This window comes from Miniopterus schreibersii, assembly GCF_964146895.1.
Source record: "Miniopterus schreibersii genome assembly, chromosome: 19".
Lineage (NCBI taxonomy): Eukaryota > Metazoa > Chordata > Mammalia > Chiroptera > Miniopteridae > Miniopterus > Miniopterus schreibersii.
Genome location: NC_138119.1, coordinates 715706 through 734930, shown reverse-complemented (window position 1 = coordinate 734930; position 19225 = coordinate 715706). Strand labels below are relative to the sequence as shown.

At 54.5% G+C, this 19225-nt stretch overlaps 1 protein-coding gene across 8 annotated transcripts in view; it reads right to left on the bottom strand.

The window, feature by feature from the left end:
* RIPOR2 (RHO family interacting cell polarization regulator 2) overlaps positions 1-19225 on the bottom strand; it is a gene marked incomplete at its 5' end in the record, with an annotated part of 81674 nt that overhangs the window by 27037 nt on the left and 35412 nt on the right. For all 8 annotated transcript variants that reach the window (XM_081121131.1, XM_081121134.1, XM_081121137.1 and 5 more), the window contains 5 exons: positions 337-390; positions 1386-1409; positions 3143-3221; positions 3915-4070; positions 5674-5800. In XM_081121131.1, coding sequence (XP_080977257.1) covers positions 337-390; positions 1386-1409; positions 3143-3221; positions 3915-4070; positions 5674-5800 — 440 coding nt within the window. The remainder of the gene's footprint in view (positions 1-336; positions 391-1385; positions 1410-3142; positions 3222-3914; positions 4071-5673; positions 5801-19225) is intronic.

The window sequence follows — 19225 nt, the reverse complement described above, 5'->3', positions numbered from 1 at the left end:
ACGTCAGGCGGGGGGTGACGTTTCTTGCAGCCCCGTTTGGTTCAGTTCTCTCCCGACAGACGGCCCCGGGGCGGAAGCCCTCCCGCAGGAAGCTGCGGGCTCCCGGGCGGCGGACAAGCACGGCTGCTGGGCTGAGCGCAGTCCCAGCCGCGCTGGGGTGTCAGGCGCCCCAATCTCATTTCCCCCCATCTTTGCTGCCTGTTGGGGGACTTACTTGCGAATCAGCCGAGGAGTCAATGTGATAAGAAGCTCCCCCTGGACTACGTGCTAAGCTCAGGCCAAAGGTGTGCGGATCGGTACCCGAAAAACAGGCCAAGACACCAGGAACGCAATTACCTTGCTGATGTGAAACTCCAGGCGTCTCACGTATCGTTCAATCGACTTGATTTGCTGGAATCGAAAGGAAACGTCTGAGAAAATGCAGCCACTTACCGTTCCACTGGCCTAGACCAGGGATTTTCAACCTCCCTCGTCTCATCCTCAGAAAGACCCCGAAAATGCTAAACGTTTCTCCTCTCCTGTCTTTGTTGCTATTTTAGAATCTCCAGCATCAGTGTGGAGACAAATATTGAATCAACGGCCTGGGAGATGGACGTGCGTGGCTTGGGGGTCTGTGTTTCCATCAGGGAGGCCGGGGAACGGACTTCACTGGCTCTCCGGCAGGACAGTATCATGTGGGGACAGAGCCGGACCCTCCTCATCACTTAGTAACATTGTAGCAGCTCCAAGTCCAGCTCGTTCAGCGTCTCTGGCCGAGGTGCGTGCTCAGAGGCAATCACAGCAGGTTACAAATATCATTGCCTGCATCAACTCTAATGCCCTTCCAAAGGCCTGCAACAGTGACACCATGATTCAGCACCAAGGGCGCTGTCTAAACGAGGCACGAACGAGACAGCGTCCCATACAAATAAAAAAAGTCTACCTTTAAAATAGGCTCACAAGAGTCTCATCGCTAAGCACAATACACAAATTTTATGTGAAATGAAAGAATTGTGTTAGTTTGACTGGAATCTTTTTTTTTTTTCCTTGGCGGAGCATAAAATAATGGTGCATTTTCCAACCAAAGGCCTCTTCAGTTTGGTGAAATATGACGGTTGATATTTATAGAGAAGACAGGGAGGGCCACCGAACACTTGGGGATTTCTTAAACTTCTCGGCACACGGGGACACCCTACGACCCCGTGGCATTTTCATGGAAGTATTATTGGATTTTCTGATTGTAGTCTATTTGTCAGACTCATAGATAAAAGCATGGATTTTTCTGGGCTTAGAAAAATCATCAACTTCCTAGGATCCTACAGTCCCTCGGAGGCGACCTGGGCTTCTGCTGACGGACCTGGGGTTTTATTTCCCCTCCTCCCCTCCCCCACTGAACAGTCACTCACCTTGTCTAGGTCATACAGCACACCCTAAAAAAAAAAAATGAGTATCTGAGTTAAAACATATCTTCCTCACAATTGTTACTGATAATAATAGAGGGATTTTGTCTGTGTTTCAGTGTTATCAGTGAAATAATGACTGGCCCATAAAGTTCTACTGGCTTTTTTTACATTTGCTTGAAAAGAGCAAAAACCTGGGTTATTTTAAATACCAGTAAGAGTACTTTTAAGAGCCACTATTTATTTATACAGTGTGTCCCCAGAATCCCACTCAGACCTCTCTGCCCCCAGAAGCATTAAGGGTTTCACGTGCTTTGTGCTCTTTTCTCTTACATACCAAGCGACACAAATTCACAGTCACTTTTAATTTAAAAAAAATTAATGGTGTGAACATAAAATGTAGCCGTGATATATGTGTCATATCCTGGTCTTCCTGCTTAAACAGGTAAAATTGGTATTTAAGAGGCGCCCATGAGGGTGGTCACATGCATCTCACAAATAGTTTGAAAAATAGGTTCCTGGCCCCGGCTGGGTGGCTCAGTTGGTTGGGCATCATCCCAGGAATCAAAAAGGTTGTGGGTTCAATTCCTGGTCCGGGCACAAGCCTAGTTGCAGGGGTGCATACGGGAGGCGACCCACCGATGTTTTCCTCTCTCTCTCCCTTTCTCTCTTTAAAATCAATAAACATATCCTCCGGCAAGGATTTAAAAAAAAAAGTTCATATCCTGTGTGCTCACAGCATCACTGGAGTTTGTACACAATCCTCACACGCCCCACGGGGAGGGTGTCTGTGGAACCCTAGGTCCCGGCGGAAGCCCCACCTCCCACTGCCCATTGTTCTCCAAGGAGGGACATTGGTTGCCCTTGAGGCCGGTCAAGGGCATCAGAACCCCTCAAGGCCATCTCACAGGACAGCCACACAGAGGAAGCCCATTTATACTCCAGCATCGTCACAATGTAAACCCTCAACTCCTGTAACGCCTTGGGGACAGCAGTGTGCATTTGAGCCCATCTCCCCAAACCGAAAGAGATGAGAGCTGTGAATGGGTCGTGGTACCTCCCAGGTGGAGGCAGACTTTCTCTGGGCTTTCCGAAGCCTGGAACATTATGATGTTAGGGTCCTTAGATGTGAACAAAACCACTTAAAATAGTGGACATGTTAGCAATACGTCTCCAAGGTCACAAGCCATTAGAACAGAGGAAATGGAAGCATCTCCAACAAGAGGACGGGGGGGGGGGGCTGAACTGCCCGAGGAGCCCCCCAGCTTCCAGCAGGGACCTCCAGGACCTGCCTCTCTTCTCTGACCTCACTCCCTGTTACATTTAAAAAAAAATAGGAGATAGCCCGGCCGGGCGTGGCTCAGAGGTTGAGCGTTGACCTAGGATCCAGAGATAAAGCAGAAGTTCTGGGCCCCTAATTCCATACTAACCACATTCGAGGGAAACTCCAACTTCTCATTTCCTTGTATTTGTCAAGGGAGGGATATAATGAGTATTTTTTCCTGATTATACAGTTTATCTGCATAAACATGCTTGGGAAATACTCAAATGTACTAAGAATAAAGCATGAAAATATACATTAGAAAACAAATAGCACTCGGTCCCTTGGGTCTGCTTTTCTTGAAGGTTCCTCTTTGTACCCATATCTCCATCCGGTGGGAGAAGATACTTGGCCAAAAACACCAAAACAAACAAACAAACAAACAAACAAAAACCATAAAAACCCCACCAGGTTGACGCGCCGAGGACCGCGGGGCACCTACCAGGCGAGAGTTCCTCCTCATGTCCTTCAGCTGAGCGGTCAGCTTGTCCAGCTCCGTCTGGTGAACCTCCAGGTATTCGCTGCAGAGACAGGAGGAGGCACAGCCGTGAGCGCTGCGGCCGACGGGTCAGTGCCGCCCCCTCCTTCCAGGGCCGAGACCCAGCCTCTGCGGCGGGCGGGACAAGGGCTGCATTCCCCAATCTCTCAGCATTTTTAAAGCTCCAGCAACTGCCTCTGGTACATCCAGGTGGTCAAAAGGCGAATCCCCCGGAGGCTGAATGCCCAGAACAGAAAAACCAGTGGGGGGGCAGGCGAGGGCGAGTCGCCCCGGGCCTGGGCTCACGGAGCCCCGTTGGCTTCCTCCGGCACTGACCGGGGTGTGTTCCCACGTGGGCGGGAAGGTGTGTTCCGGGCAAACAGTCCCTGTAACAGGCTCAGGAAGGTTTCAGAACCTCCTTCAGCCGCCTCTGGAACCGACCCGCCTGTCCACATTGTTTACTGGAACCCAACGCTCTGTCTACAGAGGTCAAGAGAGACACACGGCTATTCCGGGTCTCCTTCCGTGTTAGGGACACCCCGTCAAAACCCGACCGATGTCCCATCTTTGGGACTCATTTAAGTCTTCCTTGGTGACAGTGCAAGAATGAAATATCTGCTACAGAAATGGACATTTTAACGTGATCTCATAAGACTAGTTTTCCCCTCTGACTCCACCCCCCCAGCATTTTAGAAACGAGAGGGGTTCAGCTCATGCTCAGCTCCGATGCTCTTACTCAAGTCCACTTTTCAAGGCCCTGTAGACCTCTTCCACCCTCCTAGGCTGAGGCTCCTTGGGGGGGCTGCTGTTTTTGTGTCCTAAATTATGCATTTTCTTCAGTTTGGCCTGAGGCTTCTTGAGAGCGGAAGAATTTTCAATGAAGGAGTTACATCTGTGGAAAAAGAGAGAAAGCAGAAATTGTGGCTCAGGCATCCAGAAGAATTGGACGAAAGGAATGCCTTTCAATCACCTTGTGTTTGTATCTGTGTCTTTTGGGGAAGGTGACATTCCCTGTGTATTGACACATCCGAGCCAGCCTGTACTGTGTTTCTCGGTATTGGATGTAACTGCTGAAATCTGGAAGCTTCGTTGGGCAGTGGCTTCCTGGAGTAAAGCCTTGTTTCAGGTGACGTGCACTCCGAGTAGGTGGGTCACGTCACAGAGACACCCCCCCCCCCCCAGGAAGCCAAGGACATACCCTCCCAGGAGGAAATAAGAAACGGGCAGAAGGACATAAACCAACTAAAACACATGTGCATTAGCGACGTCAGACACAAGTGTCTACTAAATTTGACTAGGGTGTGAATGAAAACCTTTTAGATAAAGAGCCGTAAGCATGACGAACGGCTCATTCCGTGTAGTGTTAAAGAACAGCACACGGAGTGGACTGACAGGTTTTTCTTAAGCTTTGTTTTCATGGAGTAAGTTGTTTAGATGTAAGATCCAGAGTCTCTGCGAGGGGCTGGGAGGCAGCCATGATCCAGCAGTTTCTTTTCTGGGTATTTATCCAAAGGCAGCAAAAACACTCACTCAGAAAGATGTACGGGCCCCTATGTTCCCTGCAGCGTTGTTTACAGTACCCAAGATGTGGGGACAACCTACGTGCCCAGAGATGGACGAATGACTGAAGAAAGGGTGATGTATCTATACACACGGTGGGATATTATTCAACCATTAAGAAGAATGAAATCTTGCTATTTGGGACAATACGAATGGACCTAGCGGGCACTATGCTGAGTGAGATCAGTCGGGGAAAGACAAATACCCTGTGATTTAACTTATATGTGTAACCCCCCCCCCCACGAACAAACCAAGGCCACAGGCACAGAGGCCAGGTGGGTGGCTGCCAGAGGCTGCGGTGGGCGGTGAGCCCAACGGGCGAAGGGGGTCAAAAGGTACAAAAGAAAAAAAGGTAGGAACTCAGACCCGTGAGAAAAGGGCCACCTGTGGGGGTGCAGTGGACAGAGAAAATACACGCAAATATCCACCCCCAACAGGCACACGCAGACCGAGTTATTCCCAAAGTGAATACAAAGGGGGAAAAATACGAAGGGACATTTGACCTCATGAGGGGGGACATGAGACACCGGGAAATGTTTAGAAAACGCTCTGCGTCGGCAGGTGTGGAGAAGGCAGAGCCTCTTGTCGCCGGTGAGAGGACCAACGGGCTCAAACATGAGGGGTCTCTTTGGTGATATTTTCCCAAAGATCTAAGAAATGGGGGTGCAGGGGGGGTGGGGGGCTATACGAGTAGCTTTTCCTACATCTCCAGCCACCTTGGCAAGAGATTCTACGTGATAAAAGAATTGTGGCGGCTGACGTCTCTTTCAACACCGGGATTAAAGTAGGACGTGTGTGCACGCGTGTGCACGCGTGTGTGCGCGTGTGTGTGCGTGTGTGCGCTGACGAGGCCTCGTGCACACAGACACTCCTCGTGGCATCAGAGCAAAGCGCGTGGTTCTCAGCTGCATCCCAGGAGGGGCCCCCCGACTTGCCTGGACCGCCGCTCCTGAAGGCCGCTGAACCCCGCAAACGACTGGCTGCGGATGATGCCATTGGGCCCCCCCGGAGAGAAGGACTGGGATCCCACCAGCATGATTTCCGGGAGTCTGGCTGGCAGCCCTGGAAGGCAGGGGGAGATTAGGGCGAATTACAGGCAGGTTCGGACAGAGGGCGGGCAGCTTGGCAACAGCGAGCGGAGGTGCGGCCCGAGGTCAGGCGGGTGAGTCACCACCGTTAGGTGCTGGGAAAGCTGCCTCCTGGCACGTTCTGTGTAAGCCAAAGCGCTCAGCTCTCAGGTGAAGACACACAGAGACCTACCTCCTGGGACATAAATAAAAATAAGTTACACACAGTTATCAGGCACTTTAGGTCTCCTTCAGGGATTCTTGTTTTAAGATACAAGGTGTAGCCTGGCCAGTGTGGCTCAGTGGTTGAGCGGCAACCCAAGAACCGAGGTCGCTGGTTCGATTCCCGGTCGGGGCACATGCCCGGGTCGCGGGCTCGATCCCAGTCGGGGGCGATCGGGAGGCAGCCGATCAACGTTTCTCATCGATGTTTCTGTCTCTCCCTCTCCCCTCCTCTCTCTCTAAAAATCAATTTAAAAAAACATATTAAAACAACAACAACAAGGTTCAACCGTGCCTTTAAAAAACACAAAACCTTTGCAACGTTTACCTCCATCCGGCAAAAGCACAGGGAGAGGCCACACCCAAGCCCAGGCCGGGCCGGCTTTGCGTTCAAAGCCCCGTCTCCGGGTGGAATCCTGCGCCCGGGGTCGTGAGACAAACACGCGGGTTCCTCTAGAGATGAACTCGCCTAGAACGCGCTCCCTCGTCCCCTCCTGAAGCGGGTTTGGAAAGATAAGCTCCGGCCGCTACTGTGACCGTGCAGAGGAGAGAAAGGCTCACGAGGCCGGACACTCGAGGCCGAGATGAGAGCTCGAGAGGAGGGAAGGAAGCTGAGCGGCAGCCGCAGCCAGGAGCACGCCCCGTCCAGTCACCTGCTCCCTCCGGTCAGGACTTACCAGCTCGGACCCAGATACATGGTCAAGGCGCAGCCGGGGCCGGGCAGATGCCCCAGGCCAGTTCCCCCGGACGACCGCCCTGGGCGGTCAGGCAACTCTACTGCCCCGAGATCAGGAAGAGTGGAGCCCACAGGCCGTCCAGCAGGTGACCTCAGCGCAGACAAGGGGAGGGGCTCCTCCCAGAGTGGGCGACACCACATTGCTGCTCGAACAGCACTGACAACTGCCCTTTAAGGACCCAGCCAACAAGCAAGGGAAGCCGAAAACAGCCGCTGCTGCAGGCCTCTGCTGGCCCAGCTGGATGGTGGGAGGGCCGGTGGCTCCGCAAAGGGAGGAGGTCCCTAGAGGTGGACACAGCCCCACCCCATGCCAGCCCCTCCCCCATGCTCTGGTCTTTAAATCCACCCCCACCCCGCAGAAGAAAGCCCCTTGGGGTTTCTAGGCGTTCTTGCAGGTTCAGGCGCTGACTCACCCGCACCAGGCACCAGGCTCCCTCTCTGGTCCAGGTGGGACCTGGGACATGCTGACACCCATTCCCATCCGGGTGGGGGTGGGAGGGCGGGAGGCCTCTGTTTTGGATATTCTCAGGAATTTTTTAAGTGGGTGTATGTGCAGTAAAACCAACATCTATTGCACAAATGGCAGGACTGAACGCACGTGGAGACCAGGCTCTCTGGTTGCTTCTCCCCAAGGCCAAGGCTCGGAAACGACCGTGATTCCCTCGGATGCTTAATGGGGTTCCCCTAACCGCTCTTGCTGACAGCTGCTACTAAGGGGTCCACGCCCTGTTCATTACAGTGTCTTAGCTCGGAAAGCGTCCCTGTGTCACATGCAAACGTGTAATAAAAAACACGGTGGTTTCTGCTCTTTCTGTGCCAATGATTCTATAACCCGAACCCCGCCTCCGAGTCGTGGCGCGGCAGGTTTTATTAGGGCCGCGTCTCGCTCTGTAGATTAGGTCCACTGCACCAGGGAGCTCGGACGCGGCGAGAAACTTACAGAGTTTGAAAATTTTTAACTGTATGATTGTTGTGGACTTGCTGGAAATTATATGTTTTTAAACCAAAAAGGGTTTCTCTCTTCTGGTGCCACTCCCAGGCCGTCTGATACAATTAACATGGAATTCGGCCCAGGGTTTGGGATTTTGAAAAGGTCCCTGGGTGATTCTGACGCTCAGTAAAGAAAAAAAAATACAATGCCGAATTGGTTGATATTTTAAAACTCTACCTAAAATAATCGTTACCATTTCTCAAGTCCAATTTTTAAAATATGCTATTCGGCCTCAAATAAGCTTCTCTCTGCAAAGTTTAAATGTCTCGTTAAATGAAATGAAAACTAGAGAGTAAAACACAGAAACCGATTGTGAAATAACTCCCCTGCTTCCTGGTCTCTAACAGGTAAGAAATATTCTCAAGGATAAAACAAACATTTGTCCGGATTCTAAGAGCTGTAAGACGCGTTGGGGTCAGCAACACCCTCGGGTGCTTCCCCTTATTTACGTGTTGAATGGGCGACCAGCGGGGAACGAGTCGGGGAAGTGGTTCTAACCCTCACTGCTGTCTTTCTGGTCTTAGAAACGATCGTTATCAGGGAAGAATTTGGAGAGCGGGGTTAGGCTGAGCTCTCCAGCAGCAGCCGGGTGCCCTGCGGGCTGTGCACTGCCCAGGGACAGCCCTAAAGGGACCATGCTGGATGCAAAGGCAGGAGCTTGGAGAGGGGGTTGGGCTGGGAGGAGCAGAGCCGGGCTGTTAGGGTCAAGGGCACACAGCACACTCCCTGCCCCGCACCCCTGCTCCGGAGTAGGGGAGAGTTCCTTGCTGCTGGCCCTCCAGCCTCCTCCGCCCTTCCCCAGTTGCCACCCTCTGTCATCATCTTTTCTTTCAAATTTATTTTTTATTGTTGACAGTATTACAGATGCAGATGTCCCCCATTTCCCCCCTCTTTGCACCCCTCCACCCAGCCCCGGCCCCACCCCAGGCCTTTACCGCACTATTGTGAGTTTCCATGGGTTATGCATATGTGCATATAAGTTCTTTGGTTCCTCTCTTCCCGTCCCTCCCACCCCCCTTCCCTCTGAGATCCCTCAGTCTGTCCCATGTTTCCCCGCCTCTGGACCTATTTTGTTCATCAGTTTATTTTGTTCACTAGATTCCACAGAGAAGTGAGATTGTGTGACACTTGTCTTTCTCTGACTAGCTTATTTTGCTCAGCATAATACCCTCCAGGTCCCTCCATGCTGTTACAAAGGGTAAGAGACTCATCTTTTTTACAGCTGCGTAGTATTCCATGGTGCAAATGTACCACCGCTTTTTTATCCACTCATCTACCGATGGGCACTTGGGCTGTTTCCAGATCTTAGCTATTGCAAATAGCACTGTTATGAACATAGGGGAGCATATATTCTTTCTGGTTGGTGGTTCAGGATTCTTAGGGTATTTTCCCAGAAGTGGGATCCCTGGATCAGACACTCCACTCCCACCTCTTGGCTCACTGGTCTTCAGGCTGCCCCTGGTTCTTAGAAGCCCCACCGACCTGACCTCTGCCAGCTTCTGACAAAACCTCCGCTGAAGCTACGCGGCTCATTTTCGGGCTTTAAGGACTTAGAGCCGGTTACCCCCACCAGAGTCATTATATTTTAATAGCAGATGCTCCGTGGGACCCAAAGCCTTCACCTAAAGACCTTCAGTGCCTCGGATGGTGGGATATAAAGTGGTACCCAAAGCTTGCAGGACAGTTTGGCAATATCAGTGTATCCTCGAACCCCACAGCTCCTCTCTGGCATCTCCTGCAGAGATAACTCAAGTTTACAAAGAGGCGCATGAGGGATGCTCACGAAGGCAACACAGTATCAGAAAAGCGAAAATGCTACAAATGGCCATCACTACAGTGCTACATTATGGCACAGCCATGGGGTCGTATACTATGTAGCGGTTAAAACAAAGAGACCATGTAGCAAGAATCCCAGGACTAACTGCACACAAACCAGAGCAGGATGTCAGGATGCTGGGCATCCGACATCGTGAAGAGCAACACAGGAGCTGGACGTCACTGCCCAGCCCGTGGAGAGGGAGGTTTTTATGGTGTTTTCCCCTTTTAACTTAAGCAAATCCTCTGAGAACATAACAGCTAATTCTGGAAGATCTCCATAGATGATAGAGAACATAAGAGACACCTGTGACTTCCGAATGAGGCAGGAAGGATATCTGAGTTCTTCCCAAAGCCTTTCTCACGAGGGGGAAGGTCAACTTAAAAATCAGCAGTCGCCAGTGAGGAAGCGATGCCATCTCCACGGGCTGGACCGAGGCCAACCATCCGAGATAAGGCAACGGCCAGCCGGTGAGCTGGCAGGTTGTGGGGGCGACACGCTAGCAAAAATAAATTCTACGGTCACCTCAAGCGTTTGTGGTGCCGAGGACGGGAGCAGGCCCAGGGGCGTGGGAGGCAATTTTGGGGGGCAAGGGGGTTGCCGATGTGCTCTCAAACTGTGTGATGGTCGCACAACTGTATATACATTTACTAAAACCGAAACCACGCACTTTTATTTTATGGTGTGCGAATTTTATGTCGATAACTCTATTAAAATCACTACCCATTTCTAGAAAAAGCCGTCATTCCTTCTTCAAGCAGAAGGGCCGAGAAATCAGGACTCATAAGGGAAAGTGGAGTCAGCCCCCTAAGAGCTGAACGCGTCCGGGGTTCGACACTGTCCCCTGACGAGGCCTCGTGAGAAGCAAGAGGCTGTCCCCGCTGCGCTTTCGGGCCGTCTCCTCGAGCCCGAAGTGCGCCCCTCGCTCTCCTTTCCCAACCGTGTGCCCTGCCCATGCCCCACCCCCACATCGGGTCAGGGGCAGGCGTATAATTCAGTCTGAAAGGGGCGTGGGAGCCAGATGTAAATAGCCTGCTGGGCTCAGTGATTATTTAGGACGAATCCTAAAAATAGGTGTCTGCTTATTACACGGTCGCAAGGTACCTATTACGGAACAGTTGACTAATCTTAAGGAATAAAACAAAAACAGATCTATGTAAGTCACTGGCTGTTTTTTAGGGACTGCTTTAAGATAGTCACGGCGATGCTAATCGTTGCCGTCCCCGCTGTCTGCTCGCCCGTGAAAATGCACGCGTGCCAGGTGGCGCCGGCTGTAGCCGTATGAAGATATTTAGAGAAACAAACGCCCAGCAGGGCCTAGTGCCCTCGAGGAGGCAGAGAGGCAGCAGGCGGCCTCCTGGCGAGCGGCGGGCCGGCTGAGCCCCGGGCCCTCCGCAGCGCCTTCCCCCGCCCCGGACACGCCTCGTCACGGGCACACACGCCCAGCCGTCCGTTGGTCTCCCCACCACAGGCACGGGACGCCTTCAAGCCCAACTCCCCACCCACCCAACGGAGGCCGGACGTCTGCTTAAAACCTACAGAAGTCGAGGGGGGGCTTCGTGACGGGAAAGGGCTTGGGGAACACGGAAATCGTCATCGTGAAGACTCAGGTTCGAGCAGCGTGAGAGACAGAGAAACCCATTTTCGGGTCTCGTCCCAGTAACGTCCCGTGTACTGTCCCCCAGCTCCACCCCAGGGGCCCATCCAGGGTCCCGCCTGCCTGTCCTCGGGGGTCAGGAGGCTCCGGGACCCTCTAATCTGTGATGGTCCCTTGGCCCTTGCACAGAGCACAGACCAGCTGTTTTATAGGCGGTTCCTTAGCCTGGGTTTGTCTCACGTTTTCTCATGACGGGATTCAGGCCACGCCCTCGGGGCAGGGATGTCGCATCAGTGACACCACGGTCCTGCTCCAGGCGTGGCCTCGAAGGACACGGAGTCCCTTGGTCCCCTCACTGGAGATGCTACCTTCGGTCACCTGGTTAAGGTGCTGTTGGCCAGTTTCTCCTGGAAAGTTACTATTTTTGCTTTTGTAACTGATAAGGGGCTGGTGGGGAGGTGCTCTGAGGCTACGCAAATATCCTGTTTCTTTCACCCCAGAATTTTAGCATCTGCTGGCGATTCCTGCCCAAATCAATTATTTACCAGGATGGTGGCAGAAATGGCAGCCTTTGAACTCAATCAGTTTTTCCTACTGTAAGAAGGAGCCGTCCTGAATCCTGTCGTTTATTTCTTCATTGTCAGAATTGTCAGGATGGACCCCTCACTATCGTTTCATGTAAAAGCCAACCCTTCCCTCCTTCCTTCCTTCCTTCCTTCCTTCCTTCCTTCCTTCCTTCCTTCCTTCCTTCCTTCCTTCCCTCCCTCCCTCCCTCCCTCCCTCCCTCCCTCCCTCCCTCCCTTCACCCGAGGATATTTTTTCCATTGACATTTAGAGAGACTGGAAGGAAGGGATGGAGGGGGAGAGACACATCGACTGGTTGCCTCCCACTCGCACCCTGACCGGGGTCGGGGTGGAACCTGCCACCCAGGTTCGTGCCCTCGACTGGGAATCAAACCCGAGACCCTTCGGGGCGCGGGGCCGACGCTCTAACCCCTGCGCAAAACCGGCCTCCAAGGAATGACAGCGGAGCTCGGGGCTCGGAGAAGCTGTTTCGAGGCGTCGAGGGGGAATGTCGGCCGCAGATCTATTCGCCGGGACAGTCGGCTCTGGGAGATTCCGGGTGACTGACCCGGGTCGCGCCGGGGAAATGAAAACCCTGCTTTCCTTCGGCTCCAGTGGATTAAATAAATGCAAAGAGCAGCAGCGGCCTCGAGATGGTCAGAAGAGAGATGATTCAGGACGTAAAACTCACTAAATCCACCGGGCGCTGAGTGGACTGAGTGTTGTCGTGACTCACTTTAAGCCGCGGAGTCGAGCGCCCAGCGACCTTCAGGGCACAGAGTACACATCGGAGCAGGACGGCTGCCCCCTGCTTCAGAAGACAGCGCGGGGGTCGAAGCTATCGGCAGTCATCCGTAAACCTGCCCACAGAGTATATATGAATTCACAGTAAACCCCACAAAACCCATGAATATCAAAAGGGAGGAGTTCCTCGGGAGGGAGCGAGGTCCTCGCCGACAGCCAGGCTGCCGCCGAGAGAAGCACACGCCCACCACGACCCCCTCCTGTGATCACCGGATTCAACAACAACGCTCGGTGCCGGTGCGGAAGGGCTGGCCAGGTGCCTGGCGCCCCCGCCCTCGGGAGTCCCGCCCGCAGCCTGCTGGTCCCCGAGCCGGGGGCTCAGTCCCAGCCCTGTGGTCGCGGCCTCTCCCCTCCAAACGGCATCGGAACGGCACCGGCATCTCCCGTTGCGATCTGACTTGACTGAAGTCGCCGCTTTGATGAGCTCCTGTATTTTTATTGTTTCACTAGAGCCGAGTGTCATCTCTGGAAACCCTAAAGGGAAACCCCGTTCGGTTCTGGGAGGACCTGACAGACTGGCTCCCTCGCCCGGGGCGCCGTGGGCCTGGCAGGTGCTCGCTAACAGGCACGAGGCAGGAAAACGGATCTGGGGTGTGCAAATGACGCCGCGTGGCGTAGCTCGCCTCGGAGGAGGGACAGGGAATTGCCTTAACGCTTTCCCGATATGGCCCCAGAATCGAACAACGACTGCATTCTTCACACGGTCCGTGGATTGGTTTCTGGCCTCCTGGACACGCAGGAAATGCAGCTTCCACTGACAACTCAGCTCAGACAGGACTCGACTGGTCCAAGGCTCACGCCCTTGACCAGCTGGGAGGTCACCCGGAGGCCCTGGCACCGCGAAGGTGACACCGCAGGCCCGAGGCTCCGGCAGTCCTTTCACACGGAGTTACAGGCCTCATTTTATTCCTGTTGTTATGACAACACTTCTAAGAGCAGCACTTGAAATGCTTCGCATTCAGGCATCTTATTATAGACAAGAAAATAATACACCAGAGCGTGAAAGCCCCGGGGCTGTCAGGGGCCTGGGCTCAGGGGGAGACGCAGAGTTCGAACCCCTGGCCTCCTTGGCTCCGGTTCCCGACTTGCTTTTTCTACCAAAAAAAAAAAAAAGTGAGGGGCTCGTTCAGGGGAGGGAAGCCCGAAGATTCACGTGAGGAGGGACAAATGGTTATTCACGGTCTATTCTGCGGGTGGGTCTGCGAACAGGGCCTTCCTCCACGACCTCATGAATCTTGTCTCTTGACAGCCGGGCCGGCAGATTTCGGGTCCGTAACGGAGGGCGTATCCTGTGTTCTGACCGACTCCAATTGCTTATCAGCATCGGAACGACTCGTTTTTGCAACTCTAGCTACACAGAAAGACCTGCTAACACACTCGTTTATACCGACTGTATCTTCTCAAGTCTCTTGAAAGTCAAATTAGTAAACTGAGCCCGTCCTGAATTATAGAGACAGTAATACCCGGGGGGGGGGGGGGGGCAGAGATAGTTGATTTTCCTATTTAATAGGGTGCAGGGCCCATTTTCCCACTGAGCAGGCATTTTTCAGTTGATTTTCGATGGCAGTCTCTGCCAGCTGTTCAGCGAGCACCCTGCCGACAATCAGCCGCTCTGGGCGCCTTGTTTTTTGGAGGCTGTCACTCACTCTGTATGTTTCTCCAAATCGTCCGGAGCCTGAGGGGCAGAGACCACGGACCGCGGGTGTCAAGTACGAGCAAATGGGATGTGCAGAATCCAGAATGTGAACTAGGCCACGTCTTTCAAAAATGACATGAATTCACATTAGAAGATATTTTGGTCCCTAGGAGGGATAGGATTTTTTTTCCGCACCAAAAATATATCACTGGGCAGGACGGGCCTCTTGTTTCTGAGTCAGCCGTGGGGGGAACCCAGGAGCAGATGCCCTCCAGCTGTTCTGTCCCCGGGGTATCAGGGTGATGAGAGACGGGGCGACGGTGCGGACAGGTGGCTGGACACAGCCAGTCGCTGTGCCCCACCCCCTCAGCTGCCCTCCAGGTCACACTGTGTGCCCCAATTCGCAGCAAGAAAGGGCCGGGTCCCATCTCCCAGTTATGCTTCTGTGGGCTTCCAGAGCCAAGGCAAAGGGTACAAGTGAAAGCATTTGTCTTGGTCGGTGACCCCCGTCCACATTACGTGTTTCCCGAGACAGTGTTACGCCCTCACAGCTCTAACTAATGGAGGGTCTCAAGCGACACAGAGTCCTGGAGATGGTCTCAGTGTCTCTGTAAAGGGCAGAGAACAGCAGCAAGCGGGGAAAGGGAGCGGCCAGTCTAGAGCTCACACCCGCTCACGCCCAGGCTCACCGCGCCGCGGGCGGGCGGTCAGAGCCGGTCGCAGCCACACAGCGGCGGGGACCTCCTCTCGGGGACGAGCCCTGCTCCTTTCCCTAACCTGTAAAGTGTGGGTCGCAACACCGACGCCTTAATGTTATTGTGAGGACGAAGGGACATCCGGCCTGTGCAGGGGAGCCGGGCACAAAGTATGTGCGCAGTGAAACCGACGCCTGTCATCACCATTGTCGCCACTATCGTTTCACAGGCGTCACTGGGACATTTCCACCTGTGTCCACACAGTGTCCATAACCCGTTCCAGCTGCTTGTTTGGAAGCCAGTGGACCACGGGGGTCCAGGAATGAAGCGTCAGCTAGTGGCTGTGACTATAAATCCCCCATAAATCTTGATAAAGGAGGTAATCAACATTCCCGCTGAATAATTCCCAAAATAGAAACAATCCTCAGGCGGGCGCAGGGCCCAGAGAGATAATTTCTCGAGCTGATTTCAAACACCGGCATTTCTGCAAAGATCCAGCAGGAATTAAGTCGGCGAATCAAAGCGATTGTTCTGGAAATGATGTTCCGATCTAGTCAGCCCACATCCGAGGACTCTACTCGGGATGCAAAGCCAAGGAAAAGAGTACTTCCGTTCAACAAACCAGAGCACTTTTGCACACGCTGGTTGCTGGTTATGGCCCAGTCTTTCCCTGAGAGAAGGGGAGAGACGTGGGCCAACCCCGCAGCCCCCACCCCGGTGGCTCCCTCCGTGGAAGCTCAGCCCGCGTGAGGCAGCCACAAGCCCGTCTTCCCACGTTTGGTAATTAAGACAAAATTGATCAAGGGGACTGGGCTTGTGGGTATGGATTAGACACGAGCCTCTGTTTCTCTCAACTTCTCTGTTTTTCCACTCCCCACCCTTTTTCTGGGGTTGTTTGGATCTCAGGGACCTCGTGAGGGACAGACGGCCCGTTGTGGTGAGGAAGGAGAGGGCTGGCCCCCTACACAGCGTCGCCTGTCATTACGCATCACGGGGGCCTTTGCTGACACACGGCTTACTCAGCAGGAATGATGAACTTCCGCCGGGGTGATGTACCAACTCCTCGGTGACAATCAAAGTCCTGAGTCTCATCGGTGCCCCTGTGTCAGTGACAGCCTCAGCGGGAAGCTGCAGGGACAGTCTGAGCCCTGACGGGTGAGCCGGGCGATCCGGCCGCCACCAGCTCGGCAGGTGGGAGAGGCAGGCTCAGTGGACACGCGGCTCCCCCGCAGCTGCTGCAGGAACTCTGAATCCAAATCCGAACCCGAACCCGAATCCGGGGTCTTTGTGCGTTTACAGCCAAGGCCAGGTCTCTAACAGGGCTCCGCCTCCTATTCATTCCGCTGGGAACCCGGTCTCTCATCCAGGAGTTGGAGAACAGAAATGACCTCGGGCTATGGTGAGCGCTGGATGAATTAATACGCACCTGCACCTGCACGCTGGAGGTGCTATCAGGCGGCAGCTGATATTATCCCGTAAAACGTTCTTACTTAGATTCGGTACTCCGTAAAGAGGAGCTTTATGTCAACATGTAATATGACATAAATGCACACACGTCTGTAATGCAGAATTTGCATTTGTTTTTAAACACGGCAATGGCTTCAGCCGCCCCTGTGCCCAAGGAGGTCTCACCTCACCTCGGGACCGAATCCTGAATCATAGGATTTAGTTAAAGGAGGTGCTGCAGGGACAGTGCTCTCTGTGGAACGTAGAACCTATGTACAGGTCTAGCCGGTCAATCTCCCCCAGTTAGACTGTAAAGGAGTGAGAATGGCTCTTAAGTGGAAAAGGGCACCTGCGGCTCCATAGCTGTCTGTTCGCAGCCATGAGCACACGTGGAGCCGAGGCCCAGCCCTGCCTCACTTTGGCTGTTTCCTTCCCTCAGTGGGGACACAGCCAAAAAAAAAAAAAAAGACATCTGGAAAATATCTTAATGTGAAGAAACCCACTTTGAGGATCTAAAAAAACAAAAACAACCCTTGAAAAAGAAATACCACGTGCCATTTCTATCCTAATTTAGGCCAAAGGCCATTGTGACAAACTTCAAAGGGCAAACTGTCTGGGGATGTCATGGGAGCCGAGCAGGGAGCAGCTCCTGGCCTTTCTCACGTCATCGCAGGGGCAGGTTTCCACTTGCAAAGTGCAGGCGAGCGCTGGTCAGGCAGTGAGAGGAAACAGCCAGATTCGGGCGACCGGGGACTATGGCTTTGAAGAGGCCAGGTCTGGGTGGCGGGCGGTGGGCAGCGGACCTGCCACCCTCCTGCTCTCCAGCTTCGGGTGGTTTTTGGTGCAGAGGCCACGTGAGCGAGCCGGGGCGGAGGGCAGGTGGAGCGAGGACACCTCCGCGCCAGCCTCTCACAGCCTCACACTGTCTCGGACGAGCCTGTTGACCCTCTGGCTTGTTTCCTGACTTGTGAAACCAGGGACAGTAACATCAGTCCTGCCTCCACACAGGGCTGTTCTGTGGCTTAAGTGGGACAATGGGTGTGGAAGTTGTTGAAAACTGTAAAAGGCCCACAGGAACGCCAGGTACCACCACTCAGAGAGGGCGTCCGTCTATGCACCATTATCGGGGGGCCTCGGGCTTGAACTCAGGGGCAGGGCTGCACAGCCGAGGGAGCCGGGAGGAGGGATGGGCAGGGAAGCACCGGGGAAGGCAGCCTGCCGGACGGGCCTGCGCGTGTTTCAGGGCCAGGCTGCTGCGTGGGGCCCAGGTACCCTGGCTCCTTTCTCTCCATCTCCTGAGTGGGTCCCCGATTTGAGGCCACCTGCACTGCCCCTGCCGCCTGGAAGCAGCGGTCCTTCGACAGGGAGCTGCAGTCATCCGGATTCTTGCCTCTTTACACTGGGCCACCGGGCTTGAAACTCCTCAAAGCCACCGATTCCACCTTCCTCCCGCCACTAACAAGCCACACGTGCGATGGCTCGATTCCAAGATCCACGTGACTGCAGCCGGGGCGGGTCTCCGGTCTTAAGGACTGATACCTGGGGGACCCAGGTGACCTCGAGGAGCTCGACTCGGGCCCCTCGGCAAAGGTGAGGCAACAGGCTCCCAGGTTCCGGGATTAGGACAGGACGTCTTCGTGGGTTGGGTGACACGCTCGTTGGCCTACTGTGTGCTGTGCTTCTGTTTCTTCTGACGTCACCACCAGCAGCCATCCCCTTGGACTTTCTGGTTTTCTGCGGTGGCTTCCGGCTGGCTGTTTCCCGGCTGTGACAGTGGCAGCCGGGGTCTGGAGCCGGCAGCGGAACATCTGTCGCCCAGTTTTACACGCGACGCAACGCTGTTCTGGGAAGCCCCACCCGTGATGTGTCCTCGGTCCTCCTGACCCAGCCCAGCTGTCCGCCGTTCAGCTGCTCCTGCAAGCGGACTGTCTGCGGTGGGGCCCTGACGGTGGCCTCAGAGCCGCCTCCCCGCGTGCGCCATCCCTCCCTGTCCGCGCTCCACTTACCCTGAGGGTGGAGCACTAAACGAGGGTAGGACGTGGTCAAGATGTGGGCCATTTCCTGGTGGCTGAAACGTTACCCGTAACCTTACAAAGGACAAGCCTGGCCTTGCCATTCGGGGGTTACCCCGGGGCATTGTCCTGAAGTCCTCACCCGGGGGAGTTAACCTTGAACCCCGCGCAGCGGCAGGGCACCTGGTGTGTGTCACGCTGATCGGAGGTGGCCTGTCGCAGGAAGGCCGGGGCCACGCCAGGCGCCCTGCGTGTGCACAGCGGGGGCTACACTGGGAACGGCCTCTTGGGGGAGGAGCCCGGGCTCCAGGAAACTGTCCCTGAGAACTGATGCCTCCTGGAGGCGCAGAAACGCCCGTGCCCTTTGCGTTCCTCTGTGTTGCCTTTGTATTTGCCAGGTTCCCTCCTCCCCTCCCGCCTGGCCTCCCTTCCACAGGTCCGCCTGGAAGGCAAGGACAGAGGGACAGCTGGAGAATGGCAGCATTGTCCCTCGGCTCCTTCCTGGACAGGGCGCCGGAATCGCCCAGGGCTGGAGGAGGCCGGGGCACCGAGCCCCACAGACAAGGGACGCAGAGAGGCAGGGGGCAGAGACGCCGTGTCTCTGCACAGGCGGCCTGGGGCGCGTCCTTGCCGGCCGGGTCTCGCCGCCGCCGTCAGCATTAATAGCCTGGTTTCGTCACTGGTCCCTGCTGACCCTCGCGCTGTCCCGACCCCCCGCCTGCTGTGTGGGTCAGAATCTAGGTCATAGGCTGTTAGTAGTTGATGCCCGTCACCTGCTGGCAGCTGGCGAGCCCCGAGGACACAGGAAGGAGGAAACTAGACTCTGCGGCCTCCGGGGGCTCAAGAGCGTCCCGCCCTGTGCGCGGGGCCTTCCCGTTTCCCTCCTGCCGTCTGCAGCCCT